This window comes from Neoarius graeffei, chromosome 23, assembly GCF_027579695.1.
Source record: "Neoarius graeffei isolate fNeoGra1 chromosome 23, fNeoGra1.pri, whole genome shotgun sequence".
Classification (NCBI taxonomy): Eukaryota; Metazoa; Chordata; class Actinopteri; order Siluriformes; family Ariidae; genus Neoarius; species Neoarius graeffei.
Window position 1 is genome coordinate 11098762 of NC_083591.1, and position 13891 is coordinate 11112652.

The 13891-nt window shown below is 43.3% G+C and overlaps 1 protein-coding gene across 5 annotated transcripts in view; it reads left to right on the top strand.

Moving 5' to 3' along the window:
• The window catches only part of brwd1 (bromodomain and WD repeat domain containing 1), a 132859-nt gene that overhangs the window by 59902 nt on the left and 59066 nt on the right, over positions 1 to 13891 (top strand). For 4 of the 5 annotated variants that reach the window (XR_009651293.1, XM_060905744.1, XM_060905746.1 and 1 more), the window contains exons 17-20: positions 260 to 485; positions 5126 to 5278; positions 10070 to 10253; positions 11136 to 11226. Coding sequence is in view for 4 of the 5 variants with exons in the window: in XM_060905744.1 (XP_060761727.1) it covers positions 260 to 485; positions 5126 to 5278; positions 10070 to 10253; positions 11136 to 11226 (654 nt within the window). In the remaining variant the exon portion in view is untranslated. The remainder of the gene's footprint in view (positions 1 to 259; positions 486 to 5125; positions 5279 to 10069; positions 10254 to 11135; positions 11227 to 13891) is intronic. The other variant, XM_060905747.1, reaches the window with a different exon arrangement.

A 13891-nucleotide genomic window follows, 5' to 3' on the forward strand; every position in this document is an offset into this window, starting at 1 on the left:
AGCCAATGACAAGAACTTTCGTGAGAAATAACGCGAACGTCTGCATCATGCGGGATTTGCGGGCGGGAGCGGGACAAAATATGGCAGGCGTGGGTGGGAGCGGGACTGAAAATCATAATTCTTTGCGGGAGCGGGACTGAAAATTCTGTCCTGCGCAGACCTCTAATAGAAGGGCTGGACTGTGGCTCGTTTTAGCTACATAAAGCTATTGCAGCGGCTAATCTATGATGATGGAACCCTCTTTTGAAATTACTTGCAGCTTCCAGATCAGTTGTTTTTCCACACCGACTACCGTCCATTGATCCGGGACTCCAATGGGTTCGTATTAGACGAGCAGACGCAACAGGCACCTCACCTTATGCCCCCACCCTTCCTTGTGGATGTCGATGGGAATCCTCATCCACCCAGGTATCAGAGACTCGTGCCAGGGAGGGAGAACTTCTCAGATGAGCACCTGGTTCCTCAGCTTGGATATGTTGCTACAAGTAAGACAAATATATCTTTGCTTTAAATAGCAGCCTTTTTTTACTTCTGTGTCTCTATTGTATTTATTTTCTCGGCAGTATTGAGTTTTTACCAAGGTAACCAAGTACACAAGATTCTGGATTAAGGAGTGAGAGTTTAAATCCCAGTATGGAATGGTGGTGTGGGTGTTTATTTTTTATATACATTTTCCTTCCTATCCACATTCACTGACTCTGTCCAATCACATGCTCTGATTGGCTATGCTACTACTAGGGTATCAGCTCATATACCGTGAGTAGAGGAAAAACAAAATGGTGGTGGAGCGCATCAAGTCAGATACATCACTTTATCAAGTATTTTTAAAAGAAACAGAAATGGCTAAATAAAAGAATAGGTGTCGTCCCCTAGCCTGGCTAACGCGACTTCAAAGCTCTGCGAGCATTGGTCTGGCAAAGATATTAAGCCCAACCGTTTCCCCAAGTGCGTGGTTGACCCGCCTCCCTGAAATGCCTCAGTTTGCGACTGGTCGAAGCCAGAAAAGGCTGTGACGAAGCTTAAACCAATCACATCACTCTTTCCTCTGACGTATGTAATGCGACGGGGCTAACTGGTAGATTAAACCCTTACCGAAGCCGGTCGGGAGCAAGGCGAAAACGTCCTTCCTTTCAATAAATACCTCCAGGGCTGCTCTTTGCTAGCCTGGGCCCGCCCATCCTAAGCGTGCCGCAACACGAGGGCCTGTTGCGAGCTTAGTCTGGCCAGGCAAGCTATCTACAGCTCTTCCAAGCTCCCGAAAAATCGGGAACCAATCAACTTTGAGCATCTCCAACGGCCCTGGGTAGAGGCGTGTTCAAGGCACTGACGTAGTAGAACTGCAACCGGAAGCCATAGATTGTTTACAGTGGTAGATGCTGTATTGAAAGCATTCAACGGGAAATTCTCATTGAAAACGGAGCAAAGAGCAGCCCTGGAGGTATTTATTGAAAGGAAGGACGTTTTCGCCTTGCTCCCGACCAGCTTCGGTAAGAGTTTAATCTACCAGTTAGCCCCGTCGCGTCACATACGTCAGAGGAAAGAGTGATGTGATTGGTTTAAGCTTCGTCACAGCCTTTTCTGGCTTTGACCAGTAGCAAACTGAGGCATTTCAGGGAGGCGGGTCAACCACGGGCTCTGGGAAACGGTTGGGCTTAATATCTTGGCCAGACCAAATGCTCGGAGAGCTTTGAAGTCGCATTAGCCAGGCTAGCTCTTTGCTCCGTTTTTAATGAGAACTTGCTCCATGTTCGTAATGTTTCTAGTGAATGAAGCGCTTCCGGCATAGATTCTGTAAACAATCTATGGCTTCCGGTCGCAGTTCTACTACGTCAGTGCCTTGAACACGCCTCTACCCAGGGCCGTTGGAGATGCTCAAAGTTGATTGGTTCCCGATTTTTCGGGAGCTTGGAAGAGCTGGAGATAGCTTGCCTGGCCAGACTAAGCTCGCAACAGGCCCTCGTGTTGCGTCACGCTTAGGATGGGTGGGCCCAGGCTAGTCGTCCCCACCCCCCGGGGGGAAAAAAAAAGTCAGTCAGTGGCGGTAATGCACCTTTTAAGTTGGTTTGCCAACTGCCAAAAAAAAAAAAGTTGGACCGTGTTACTGAACCAACCAAGGATGAAATAAGAACTCTACTCAAACAAACCCCCTAAAAAGAAGGCAACAAATATGGAGTAACAGTATTTGATGGTAAAGTATCTTTTTATTTTTCAAGAATTATCACATTTTTCACAAATTCCTACTGTAACTTTGCCAGTTTGTTTCCATTCTAAGCAGTAATGACTTTGTTGAATGTTTTTGTATAAATTTTTTTAAGTCAAATTTGTGTTAAATGCTCCGTTTCTCAAAACGCAGTGAATGTGGATAGAATAAGTTATTCCACTCAGTTTTGTCATATATGGCTTATAGCAGCTTATGTACGACTCAATTTCGAAGAATAACGTGCATGTTGCTCGCTCACCCTGTCTTGGGTACGACCAGTTGCGTATTGGTATTATTCAATTCAATGCCTTTATTGTCATTATACATCAAGTACAATGAAATTATGCTGCTACTCCAACTCGGTACTCAATACCATCAATAAATAATAAAATAAATAGAACAATAAAACGATGAAAAACATCTATACAGAATGCAATCAAGAATAAAAAGTACAACGTGAAGAGTTCATAAGTGAGAGGGTGGCTTCGGCAGTTGTCATTTCTGTTTGTTTAGGTATGTTCTGGCATATGGGAAGAAACTGTTTATGAATCTAGTAGTTCTGGATTTGATGGACATATAGACCCCTTTGCATGTTTGTAAACAAACCGACCGTTGCTAGGGTGAGCGCGCAGCCTGGACTCAGAAACAATGGCGCTGCCCATAGACCGGCATTATGAGCTGTCAGATTATGCCAAACAATTGTCGTTACAAGATCGAGAATGATACATAAAGAAGTTAACTCTAACAAGTGGACATCGCTACTGGATCCGTATTTAATTAAAGAGTGGACGGACGATGTTAGTAAGTTCCCTGGTATACAATGGCCAGATATATACTCGTACCTTATGCCCCTTTTCCACTACCCTTTTTCAGCTCACTTCAGCCCGACACGGCTCGCGTTTCGACTACCTCAGAGCAGCACGACTCGGCTCGCTTCAGCCCTGCTCGGCCCCCAAAACTCGCACGGTTTTGGAGTGGGGCTGAAGCGAGCCAAACCGAGCCGAGTGGGGCTAGGGGCGTGAGGAGACACTCCCCTGTGCACTGATTGGTGAGGAGGAGTGTCCTCACACGCCCACACGCCCCGCGAGCACGTTGGGATCTGTAAACCCGGAAGAAGAAGAATTACGAGAATTTCTGAAGCCTTATGCGCCTCGCCTCATCTATACGCTCTTGCCAGTATCTGTTGGCGTTGTCGGTGACAACAAGCCACAGCACCAAGACCAGCAACACTAACGACTCCATGTTTATTGTTTACTATCCGGGTCGTGAGACTACCACTTAAAAGGTCACTGATGTCACTGTTTGCTCCGCCTAACGACATCACGTGACGTCCACCCACTTTCGCTAACTCCACCCAATGTGTCCACCCACTTCCAGCCAGCACGGTTCAGCGCGGTTGTAGTCGAAATGCAACTCCAACAGCCCCACTCAGCCCGACTCAGCTGCGTTGGTAGTGGAAAAGCGGCAATATTGACAAGACTTCAGTGTACACCCACGAAAAACTTTGTGCCTACAAGTCTTTAGACACATATGATTGTTATGCGGGCATGTACAACTTGATTAACAATGGGACATTCATATTCATTTTGTTTTAATCAAATTATGCCAGTGATGTGATGGCAGTGTGGCTTTAGCTACAACAGCAAATACCAACACTAAACAGCAATTTGCAGGAGGCAATGGCATGAAAGGAATGATAGTGTAAAGAGTGCAGCTAAGAGAAATCAGAGCTGCGTAAAAAGCGAGAGGCAGAGAGCAGAAATGAAACTGAACGGGGCGGGAGCTAGGTTAGAGCAGTCAACGTAAGTTGGCATTTAGAGCGAGGGCACACAATTTTACCTTTCCATCCTTGCTTTAAAATTGTGATTTTCGGCATACACAAATAATGATGGCACAAAATCTGGACTGCTTGAGTCAAGCGAGACCTCTCCTACAAACAAAACTGCATGCAAAGCTAAGTTAACATGCTAACAATATTCATTACATTGTGTAACTATGACCCAGCTAATCAGACAAACGTTACCAAAGTATTTTGCTACATCAATAAACGAAGACTAGAAAGAATAAAAAAGAAAGATTTAATAAATAGCCTGATCTTACCTGTGATGAAGTGGGCGCTGCAAACCCGCACATTTTTGATGGTGCTTTCATCCCAGTCTACACGTTTGATAGCTTGTAGCCATAGACGTCGGCGATATTTTTTTTTTTTTTTTGGAATGGGTGAGATCCTGCTGGAATTCTGAACATTTTAACCCCATCACTGCTACGATTCTGACACCCGACAACACAACAACTAGGCATTTCTGGGTCTTTTTTGGGTCCAGGCTGCGCGTGCAATTTCCGCTTGCGTATGAATGACGTTTACTGCGAAGGGGTCTATAACGCCTGCCAGAGGGCAACAGTTTTTTTTTTTTTTTTTTTTTTTTTTTTAATTTTTTTTTATTTTATTACTTTATTGGGCATGACTTCTCACATCAAATTACAAAAATAAATGAGCAAAAAAAAAGTAATAAAAATAACTGGCAAGAAAGCCACCCAAAAGGGTCGGCACGAACGGGACCCGAAAGTACCCATGCGAGGCACCGCCCAAATAATTAAAACTATGTATAAATGAATAAACACAATTAAGGTAAGCTAAAAAAGGACAATTAACATGATACAGATATTGATATTCAGTTCAAACAGATGGTGACCTGGGTGAGAATTGTCCTTAATGATAGTTCGTGCTCTGGAGAGAATACGAGTGTGTGCGTGTTGGTATTAATTGAGAGCCATCTTTCCTGTAATGGAAAACTCCCAGAGCAGTTCCAGACCAGGCACCAGCTTGGAAAGCATTCAAACGCATCAGTGGGAAATGTCTCGTTAAAGCCACTCTCGTTCTCATGTTACAAACATTTACTCAGCACGTCGTTTATACTCGTGCAGGTGATGGTGAGGTGGTGGAGCAGGTCATCAGCCAGCAGCCAGCCGAGAGCGAGGATCCTCAGGCACGCCGCAGTCTCTTAGATGACGCCATCCGTCAGCTCCAAGAGCAACAAGACCAGCAGGCTGGGAGGCAGCAGGGTACCCCCAGAAGAGGTGCATATTACGAATTTTCAAACCTTTTTGAGTAAGAAACGTAGATGATTTCTCACGCCATACCAGTGTTTTCCCCAGAAAAAAATTAAAGCCCTAAATTCTGGCATGATAATACACAGACAATTGAGCGCCAATGGCGCAAAATGAAACTAGGGGGGTTCGGGGGCATGCTCCCTGGAATTTTTTTTTTTTTTTGAAAATGGATGCTCTCAGGTGCATTTTCAGGGTCTCCAAGGTTTTAGATCCATGATTATAGAATAGATTTTTCCCAGTGTTTTCAATGATTTCTGATCTAAATAGTATTAATGTATACACATTGGAAATTTCACCTTGAAGTTCAACATACAAGTTAAACTGTTTTGTTATAGATTACTGAGATGTACACTACCGTTCAAAAGTTTGGGGTCACTTTGAAATTTCCTTATTTTTGAAAGAAAAGCACGGTTCTTTTCAATGGCGATCACTTTAAACTACCGTATTTTCCGGACTATACGTCGCTCCGGAGTTTAAGTCGCATCAGCCAAAAAATGCATTATGAAGACGAAAAAAACATATATACGTCGCACCGGACTACAAGTCGCACTTTTTTGAAGGGTTATTCTATCCATAGAATCTGTGATTCTATCTGATAAGCGGCGCGTGGTTACTGCGCGACTGCATTGTTTATTTAATAAACGAACAGCTGAGCAGTGATAACGCGCCCTTTGCCCTGTAAGTAGCCTAGTCTGATTATTTTAAATATCTACTACTATCTTTAATACTATCACTATCGTTATTACTAATAGCCTATATTATTATTATTATAACTAATATTAGTAGCCTATTACTGATGCATTAATCAGTTTGCTTTTAGAATATTTTTACCGGTAGGGCTTATTATCGCCCCATGGCTCTTTCATCTTTGTTATTAAAGCTGTAGTCATCATCGAGGAGTGTCATTCTTCATTTTTGTCGAATTTTATTTCATCAAATCAGAGGCCAAGTAGGCTATAGGTATATCATCTCCAAAGACAGGTACGGTAGTAAAAACAACCGTCTAGTAAAAAAAAAAAAAAACCGTTCAGAGAAAAAAACAGGCAGAAAGTGCGCCTGCCAGTTAACGTCATATCAGATAAAAACATTAAACGTCATTCAGACCATTAACACCATAACATCAGAGGCGAAGAATAAAGTTCATCTTGGAAGGAGAGTTATTTTTAAAAATGCAAAACAAAGTCATTTATAATAGCCCAGAGAAAAACTGGCTGAATATGTACCGTAACATCAAGTTATTCAATAGCCTATAGGCCGAAAACCAGGGCTTAATTTGAGCCGGAACATGACGGAACAAGATCCGGAACCTCCGTTGTCGGATCCGGCAGCTATTTTCATTTCATTCGGTGTTCCGGCAGCTATTTAAATGGATCAGATCACCTCCGTGACCATTACAAAGGGGAAAAATCAAACAATAAATTAAATAAGTAAATAAGCATGTGTTTAGTGTTGGGTTTTGATTTTGATATCTGTTGTTGATTTCTCTCCTATGACATCCACAAAATCTGCGGAAGGGGAATGGGGGGGGGGGGACATGGGGTGTATACTTGCGCTCAATAGAACACCGGGTTTTTTGTAGCCTTTAGCTTGCGCTATGGAAAAATGGCAAAAAAACAAGAAAGCTTACTAAAATTTTTAAAATGAATTCTCCAACTTTTGTAAACCCTTTATTTCTTAACTATTACTTGAATTGATCGCACTTATGTTTGCTGGCACTGCTTTTAATGAGCAGGAGAAAAACAGGGAGGGCTCGGAAAACGACCGCAGGTCGGAATCGAACCCGGGTCACCGGATTTATGGTATGGCGCCTTATCCACCTGAGCCACAAAGTCCCGCTGGCACTGCTTTTAAATACCCTACTGAAATCCTTAAAATGAGTCATTTAACTCCTGTCTTGTGTGATCTGATCTCCAATGGTGAAATAAACCGGTTGTGATGAGTGCAGTCTGTTATTTTAGAAGATATATTAAATTTATTTAATATATAGCCTAATAAAAAAAAAATTTTATAACATATCACGACATATTACTGTCTAACTGTTCATCACTAAAGCGTTTTCTAAGATCATAATGTCTGAGATTATTTTTTTTTTTACACACAATAAGCGCATGTGCATAAAGTTATAGTAAACCACCCCCGCCTTTTTTTTTTTTTTTGAGTCGCCGGACCCACCCACCTCCTGCGTTCCGGGACCTCCCACTTCACAAATTAAGCACTGCCTAAAATCATTACATAACTTTTATTTAAATAACTATAGGCCTATCATTAATAATAAAACACAGGTCAATCAAGTTTATCAAGCTGATGATTTCACTCCAAATCAGCAAATCCATTGAATTCCTCATCCTCGGTGTCGCTTCTGAACAACTCTGCCAACTCCAGTGGCAGACGAAGCGCCGTTTCCTCTTCTTCTGCGTGGCTGTCGTCAGACTCAGCATCAGCTCCAGTTATTCCGCGGTGAAAAAAAAAAAAACATGTATACGTCGCACCGGAGTATAAGTCGCATGGCCAGCCGAACCATGAAAAAAAAGTGTGACTTATAGTCCGAAAAATACGGTAATCAGAAACACACTCTATACATTGCTAATGTGGTAAATGACTATTCTAGCTGCAAATGTCTGGTTTTTGGTGCAATATCTCCATAGGTGTATAGAGGCCCATTTCCAGCAACTCTCACTCCAGTGTTCTAATGGTACAATGTGTTTGCTCATTGCCTCAGAAGGCTAATGGATGATTAGAAAACCCTTGTACAATCATGTTAGCACAGCTGAAAACAGTTGAGCTCTTTAGAGAAGCTATAAAACTGACCTTCCTTTGAGCAGATTGAGTTTCTGGAGCATCACATTTGTGGGGTCGATTAAATGCTCAAAATGGCCAGAAAAATGTCTTGACTATATTTTCTATTCATTTTACAACTTATGGTGGGAAATAAAAGTGTGACTTTTCATGGAAAACACAAAATTGTCTGGGTGACCCCAAACTTTTGAATGGTAGTGTATGATCGATTGAAAATCTACGGGGATCCCTTAATTATCTCTGATGAAGTCGTGTTGTAACAAAAACGTGCATGACCAGTGGTTTGCTCCGTCTTATGCAATCCAATGAAGAGAATCGATCATCATGACCTCCTGTCAAAGGGATCTGAACCTAAGACCTGCCACCTTAAAATACATGCAAGTTGCTGTATGACTATAACTGTAATGGTTTAGAATGTTTCTGATGCAATTACCGTAATATATGTAGAACTAAGATACACTGAAAAGAAAAGTAAGGCAACTGCGTATTATAAAGTTTAAATTTTTGCACTTTATTAAATGGGCTAAAGATTAAAACATATTTAAAGGGAAGGAACTTAATTCATTTAAGTTTGCAGAAAGATTATGTACTTATAAACACATTCATGAATGATAATAGACCAGGTCAGACTTTTTTGTGATTTAAAATCAGTCGGTTTTGTCCGTCTGGTGGGGAGCAACATCGGCAGCCAACGAGATCGCTTATAATGAATCGGAAACTTCCGGGACGTCTGACGTTTTCTTCCGATGTTTTTATTGGACGGTTCGAACATGTGATCCTGCCACAGCCAACAGATTAGTTTGTTTACGTCCTACCACGCGGACATGTTTCTTTGACAGAATCAACACAAACGTTGGAAAAAAAGGCCGCTTGATTGACACAAATATCAATCAGTATGTAAATGGATCTCTTATTTGCTCTCCTATGTATCTCGTTACTTGTGGGTAGGAAATTTAACGTATCGGTATAAATCTAAGCGTATCGGATTTTAACTAAAGCGACTAAGGTGGGGTTTACATTAGACCGTATCAGCGGATCATCAGATTAACGTTTTTAAAAACGATTAGTGTGCACACAGCAACGCCAATACACGATTCGCGTGCACACAGCAACGCCAATACACAGATACGCTAATCACATGACTAATTCGGCACGCAAGTTGAAATGTGTCAGTGCGGCTCAGCGCTTCCTCCTCAGCGGCTGCGCTCCAAATCACTCCGCCCTGAACAGCGAGTGCCCTCTGGAGGGTGCGCACTCCGGCCCTGCGCAGCTCACAGAGCGCGCCAGTGAAGCGCACGAGCAGTGATTCGGGACTGAGCCGCTGTGCGCAAGTCACTTACCACTTGCAAGTGGAAGGATGGCAAGCCTAAAGACCATCATAACTACACAATGGACAGTATTTGCATCAGTATTTGCAGTATTTTCATACTTTTATACTCTTTAATGAAAGGTGATACAAGGCGGAAGTCCGCGCCGTTTTTCAGCAGTCGCGTCACATGACCAACGCCAGCGAATCAGGAAGGTGGATGTCACAGTGACGTTGTCCAATGACGACGCCAGCTAGAGCTCAGCACAGCGTATCCGCGTATTCTCAATGTTTACACAGCACCGGAGCTGACACGATCTGGATTGAATACGTGGACCCTGGCGGATTCCCGTTTCCCGGCGGTTTAATGTAAACGGACAGTGCATCCGCGAAGAAAACGAGACAGATACGGTCTAATGTAAACTTGGCCTAAGCGTATCGGCAGGCAGAGCAAGCGTATCGGGCCCGATATGCTCAAACACTTTGGGGGAAAACCATGCATACCAAGCGTGAATATTTATTCCGACCACAGTACCGCACAAATCTACACAAAGCCCGATTGACTTGCAGTACAAATTTAGAAATGGCTAGTCGTGTGCGCCATTGTTGACGCACCACGTATAGAAGATTCATGTCGGTCCGATTTTTCCACGTAGTGTCTCTGAGTGAACGGATGGAGGTGCAGTCGCCACCCAACGTGGGGCTCCGGCGCAGCGGGCAAGTGGAGGGAGTGCGCCAGATGCATCAAAACGCCCCACGCAGCCAGATGGCAACGGAAAGGGACCTGCAGGCATGGCGACGCAGAGTGGTGGTGCCTGAACTTACCCCCAGTGCATACAGGTGAGGCCTTTAAGCATCCTGAATTTAAGATTATAAAACGTCACTTAACTTATGCTTGCTCGTCCCTGCGACTTGTCATGTGGTTCATAATTAAATAAGTTAAGACGGATTTCATAACTTCACGCTGGGTTGCTCTGACCTGATCATGAACTCACGGAGCCCAGATGCGGATTTCAGTCGACCTAACCGAGTACTGCAGAAAAAAACCCTGGCTGTGGCTTTACTCGAACCAGTGCTGCTTCTGTACTGTTGCATTTATACAAATTATTTAGCTGAAGCTCATCAAACCAGACAATAGCTATAGGGCTAAAGGCATGAGTAAGTCCGAAAGACAGCACTTTCTACAGACGTTTCGTTTTCTTTCCATCATCTGGTCTGATCCGAGCCCTGCGATGACCCGGCGACTTGTCCAGGGTGTACCCCGCCTCTCGCCCATCGTCAGCTGGGATAGACTCCAGCTTGCCTGCAACCCTGTCGAACAGGATGATGGATGGTCTGATGAGTGAATGACAAGATGGCTTGTTTACAGGAAAGTGAGCAAAGTATCTGCGTCAAATTCAAAATGTATTTCATCTCTCGAGAGTCTGTGGCACTTTTGAAAAGTGGCAATGGCAGCGTGACGTGCTGCTACGAAACAAAACGCCGTCACCATTGTCTCGTAAGCCGTTGTTCATACCGGTAACTAATCGCTTCATTGTTAAGCGTTAAACGGTAACTGTCGCTGCTGTTTTGGCCATAGTAGTGTTAAAAAGAAATTTAGTGTAAGTGGACTTTTCCAGATCTTAGTCGTATAGCTCTGATCTAACCCCTGGTATGGAGATTCACACACGAAAAAGATTTTGTCCAGGAACAATGACAGTAATATAAAACCTTCTGTTGCAGGGATCAGGAGTCATTCAGAATCGTGAAAGGGGAAGAGGAGATTTCTCTCTATAATGCCAAGAAACGCAGAATTGTACATGGCACCTTTAGGGTAAAACTTTTTTTTTTTTAATATGTTCATCACTGACTGAACAAATTTTCAGTCAGTATAATTGTGACTGATCACGGAATCCAGAGACACATGTCGGCCCGGGGGCATTTTGAGTTATTGACCGATTCAGAAAGTAAGCTTTCCAATGATGCCTTCCATGTGGAGATCTGACAATATTTGAAGAATGTGTGGCCTTTTGAAAGTGCATACCTCTTAAAACAGGGAAGGGAGAAAATTGCCCTCAAAGTTTTCCTTCTCATGCCTCTTGTCCACCAAATCAGTTCCAGGGCTGGTTCGGGGCCAGCGCTGGTGCTGGTTCACAACTCGTTCAACTTGCGAGCCAGCTGAGAACCAGTTTGCTTTTCCATAGCTCGGGGTGCTAAGCGAAGCCACGTCATTACGTCGCTGTATACATCAGTTACGTCGCTACGTTTGCATAAACCTTGGCGCGAATATCGACGCAAAAACAACACGGAAGAAGCAGCAACAATAATAATGGATGACTTCGTGTTTGTACAGCTGCTGCTTCTCGTCGCTTAAAAATGGCGATCTTTCGCGGTCTTGTTGTTGTTGTCGGTCTTAACAACGCCGCCCCCCCCACTGACGTAAGCGGTTCTTTCCTCTGGCCCAGCAGAGTTGGTGCTAGCCTGGAACCGGTTTTTCTGGCCCCAGAGCCAGTTCTTTGTCAGTGGAAACAGAAAACCCGGTTCCAAACTAAGCACTGGCCCCGAACCAGCCCTGGAACTGCTTTGGTGGAAAAGGCAAGGCAAGTTTATTTATATAGCGCACTTCATACACAATGGCAGTTCAATGTGCTTTACAGAAGTAAAAACAAAAACAGTAAACAATAGAGAAATAAAATTACATAAAATAATTTTTTTATTCTAAAACAGTTAAAAGAATTAAAAGAAAATAAGAATTAAACAATAGTAAAAATAAAATAATAAAATGAAGTAGTAGTTCAAATAGGAGGAGAAAAAAGAAACCAGCAGAATAGAATAAAGAATAAAATAGAATAAAGTTAAAGGGGCATCAGTTACTCTGGGTGCAGGGCGGGCACATAATGGTGCTCATTTGCATGACATTTAAGGAAAGCCCTACCCCCTACTAGCTAGCACGATGCTACTTTCATGTAAACCAAGATCACCACGTCAATTTTCCTTCCATGCAAAGTATGCCCAAAACAATTAAGTACAAAAAGAAGTCCTAAAGTATACTTTAACGTTTTGTGGTTGAAAAATTACTCACACCGTAAGAAAGAAAGAGAGCACGATGATAACTACTAACACAACGCTAGTTTCATGTAACCAAACCACAACACTCTCCGTTACATGCAAACATAACCGCACAACCTTAGATTAATAAACTCGCCCCATCAGAAAGAGAAACGTCGCCTTGCGCACATCAACACCTCCGATGGAATATGTAGTCCTAGAACACTCCCTTTTGGTTGCGGGTTTTTTTTTTGCTAGAAATGGTCATCTCCGATGTAACTACCGTGCGTCTGTTTGCTTCGAGGTGTTTCGGCTCCTCCGCGATCTGTTTAGCTTGCTCCATATTCACTCAATAGTGAGATTACACGCCTGTATGCAGCTTAAAGGGGAACAGAGGGCAATATATAGAGTAAATATAACAATAAAACACACATTAACGAACATTATTCAAGACTTATAAAAGTTTTTTTTGTTCTAAGGTTGGAAAGTTATAGTGTTTTTGAAAGTAGCTCGAGCAAACTGTTTCCGCAGTTTGAACAGCCCGCCATGATAATTTTATCCAATCAGAATGCACGTTCATTTTCTCTGCGTAACACTCATGACGTATGTATGTGCCCAGTTGTGTTGGCTCATTGAGGTTGGGAATAGCGCGTGTGAAATACCTGTTTCTGCCTCTTGCGACGATTTCGCAAGTCCACGGGCGGCGCCTATCTCATTGCAGCAAATAAATTCTGCTGGACTCGTGAGCAACTCCACGTTACATTTTCCGCACGAGCACCACGCCGTGTCACCTGCACGCAGACGCTCTGCCCCACGCTCGCCATGCCCATGGTCAGCATCAGTCTCATCCTCGCCGTCATCCGAGCTTTCTTCTCTTATTTCATCACCGGAGTCGAGAGTACCTCTCCTAGGTTCAAACTGGTACCCTTCTAAGCCATAGCCTGCTTGCAGTGTGTCTTGCGGGATCTCTTCGTATGATTCGACAGAGCTGTCGCTTTCACTTGATGCGCCCGACGCCATGATTACACGCTTATCTCCTCTATTTCGGAGAGTTCCGCTAGTGCAGTGGGTAGCGCTGACGTCACGGTCTTTTAAAAATGGCGACTCTTGTGCGGTTTAGCGTATAAAGTATTATATTTACAATTAGCAAGATATTTCGTTGTTTTCTAGTATATAAATTTGATAGAATACTTAAGAATACATTACTTTGTCACATCAGCAACTGTATATATTATATTTGGTACCCCTTTGAGTAGCCACGAGCTCAGCTCGTATCATACAGCTGATTGGCAGAAAAAAACCCCAAAAGACTTAAATCGTCACGTGAATGGCCCATATGGTAATTCAGACCTGGGCATTTTCCGGCCCGCGGGCCGCATCCGGCCCTTTGGTTCATTCTGACCGGCCCGCGTAAGGTTAATTAGAAATAAACGTATTTTCTAATTTTACCT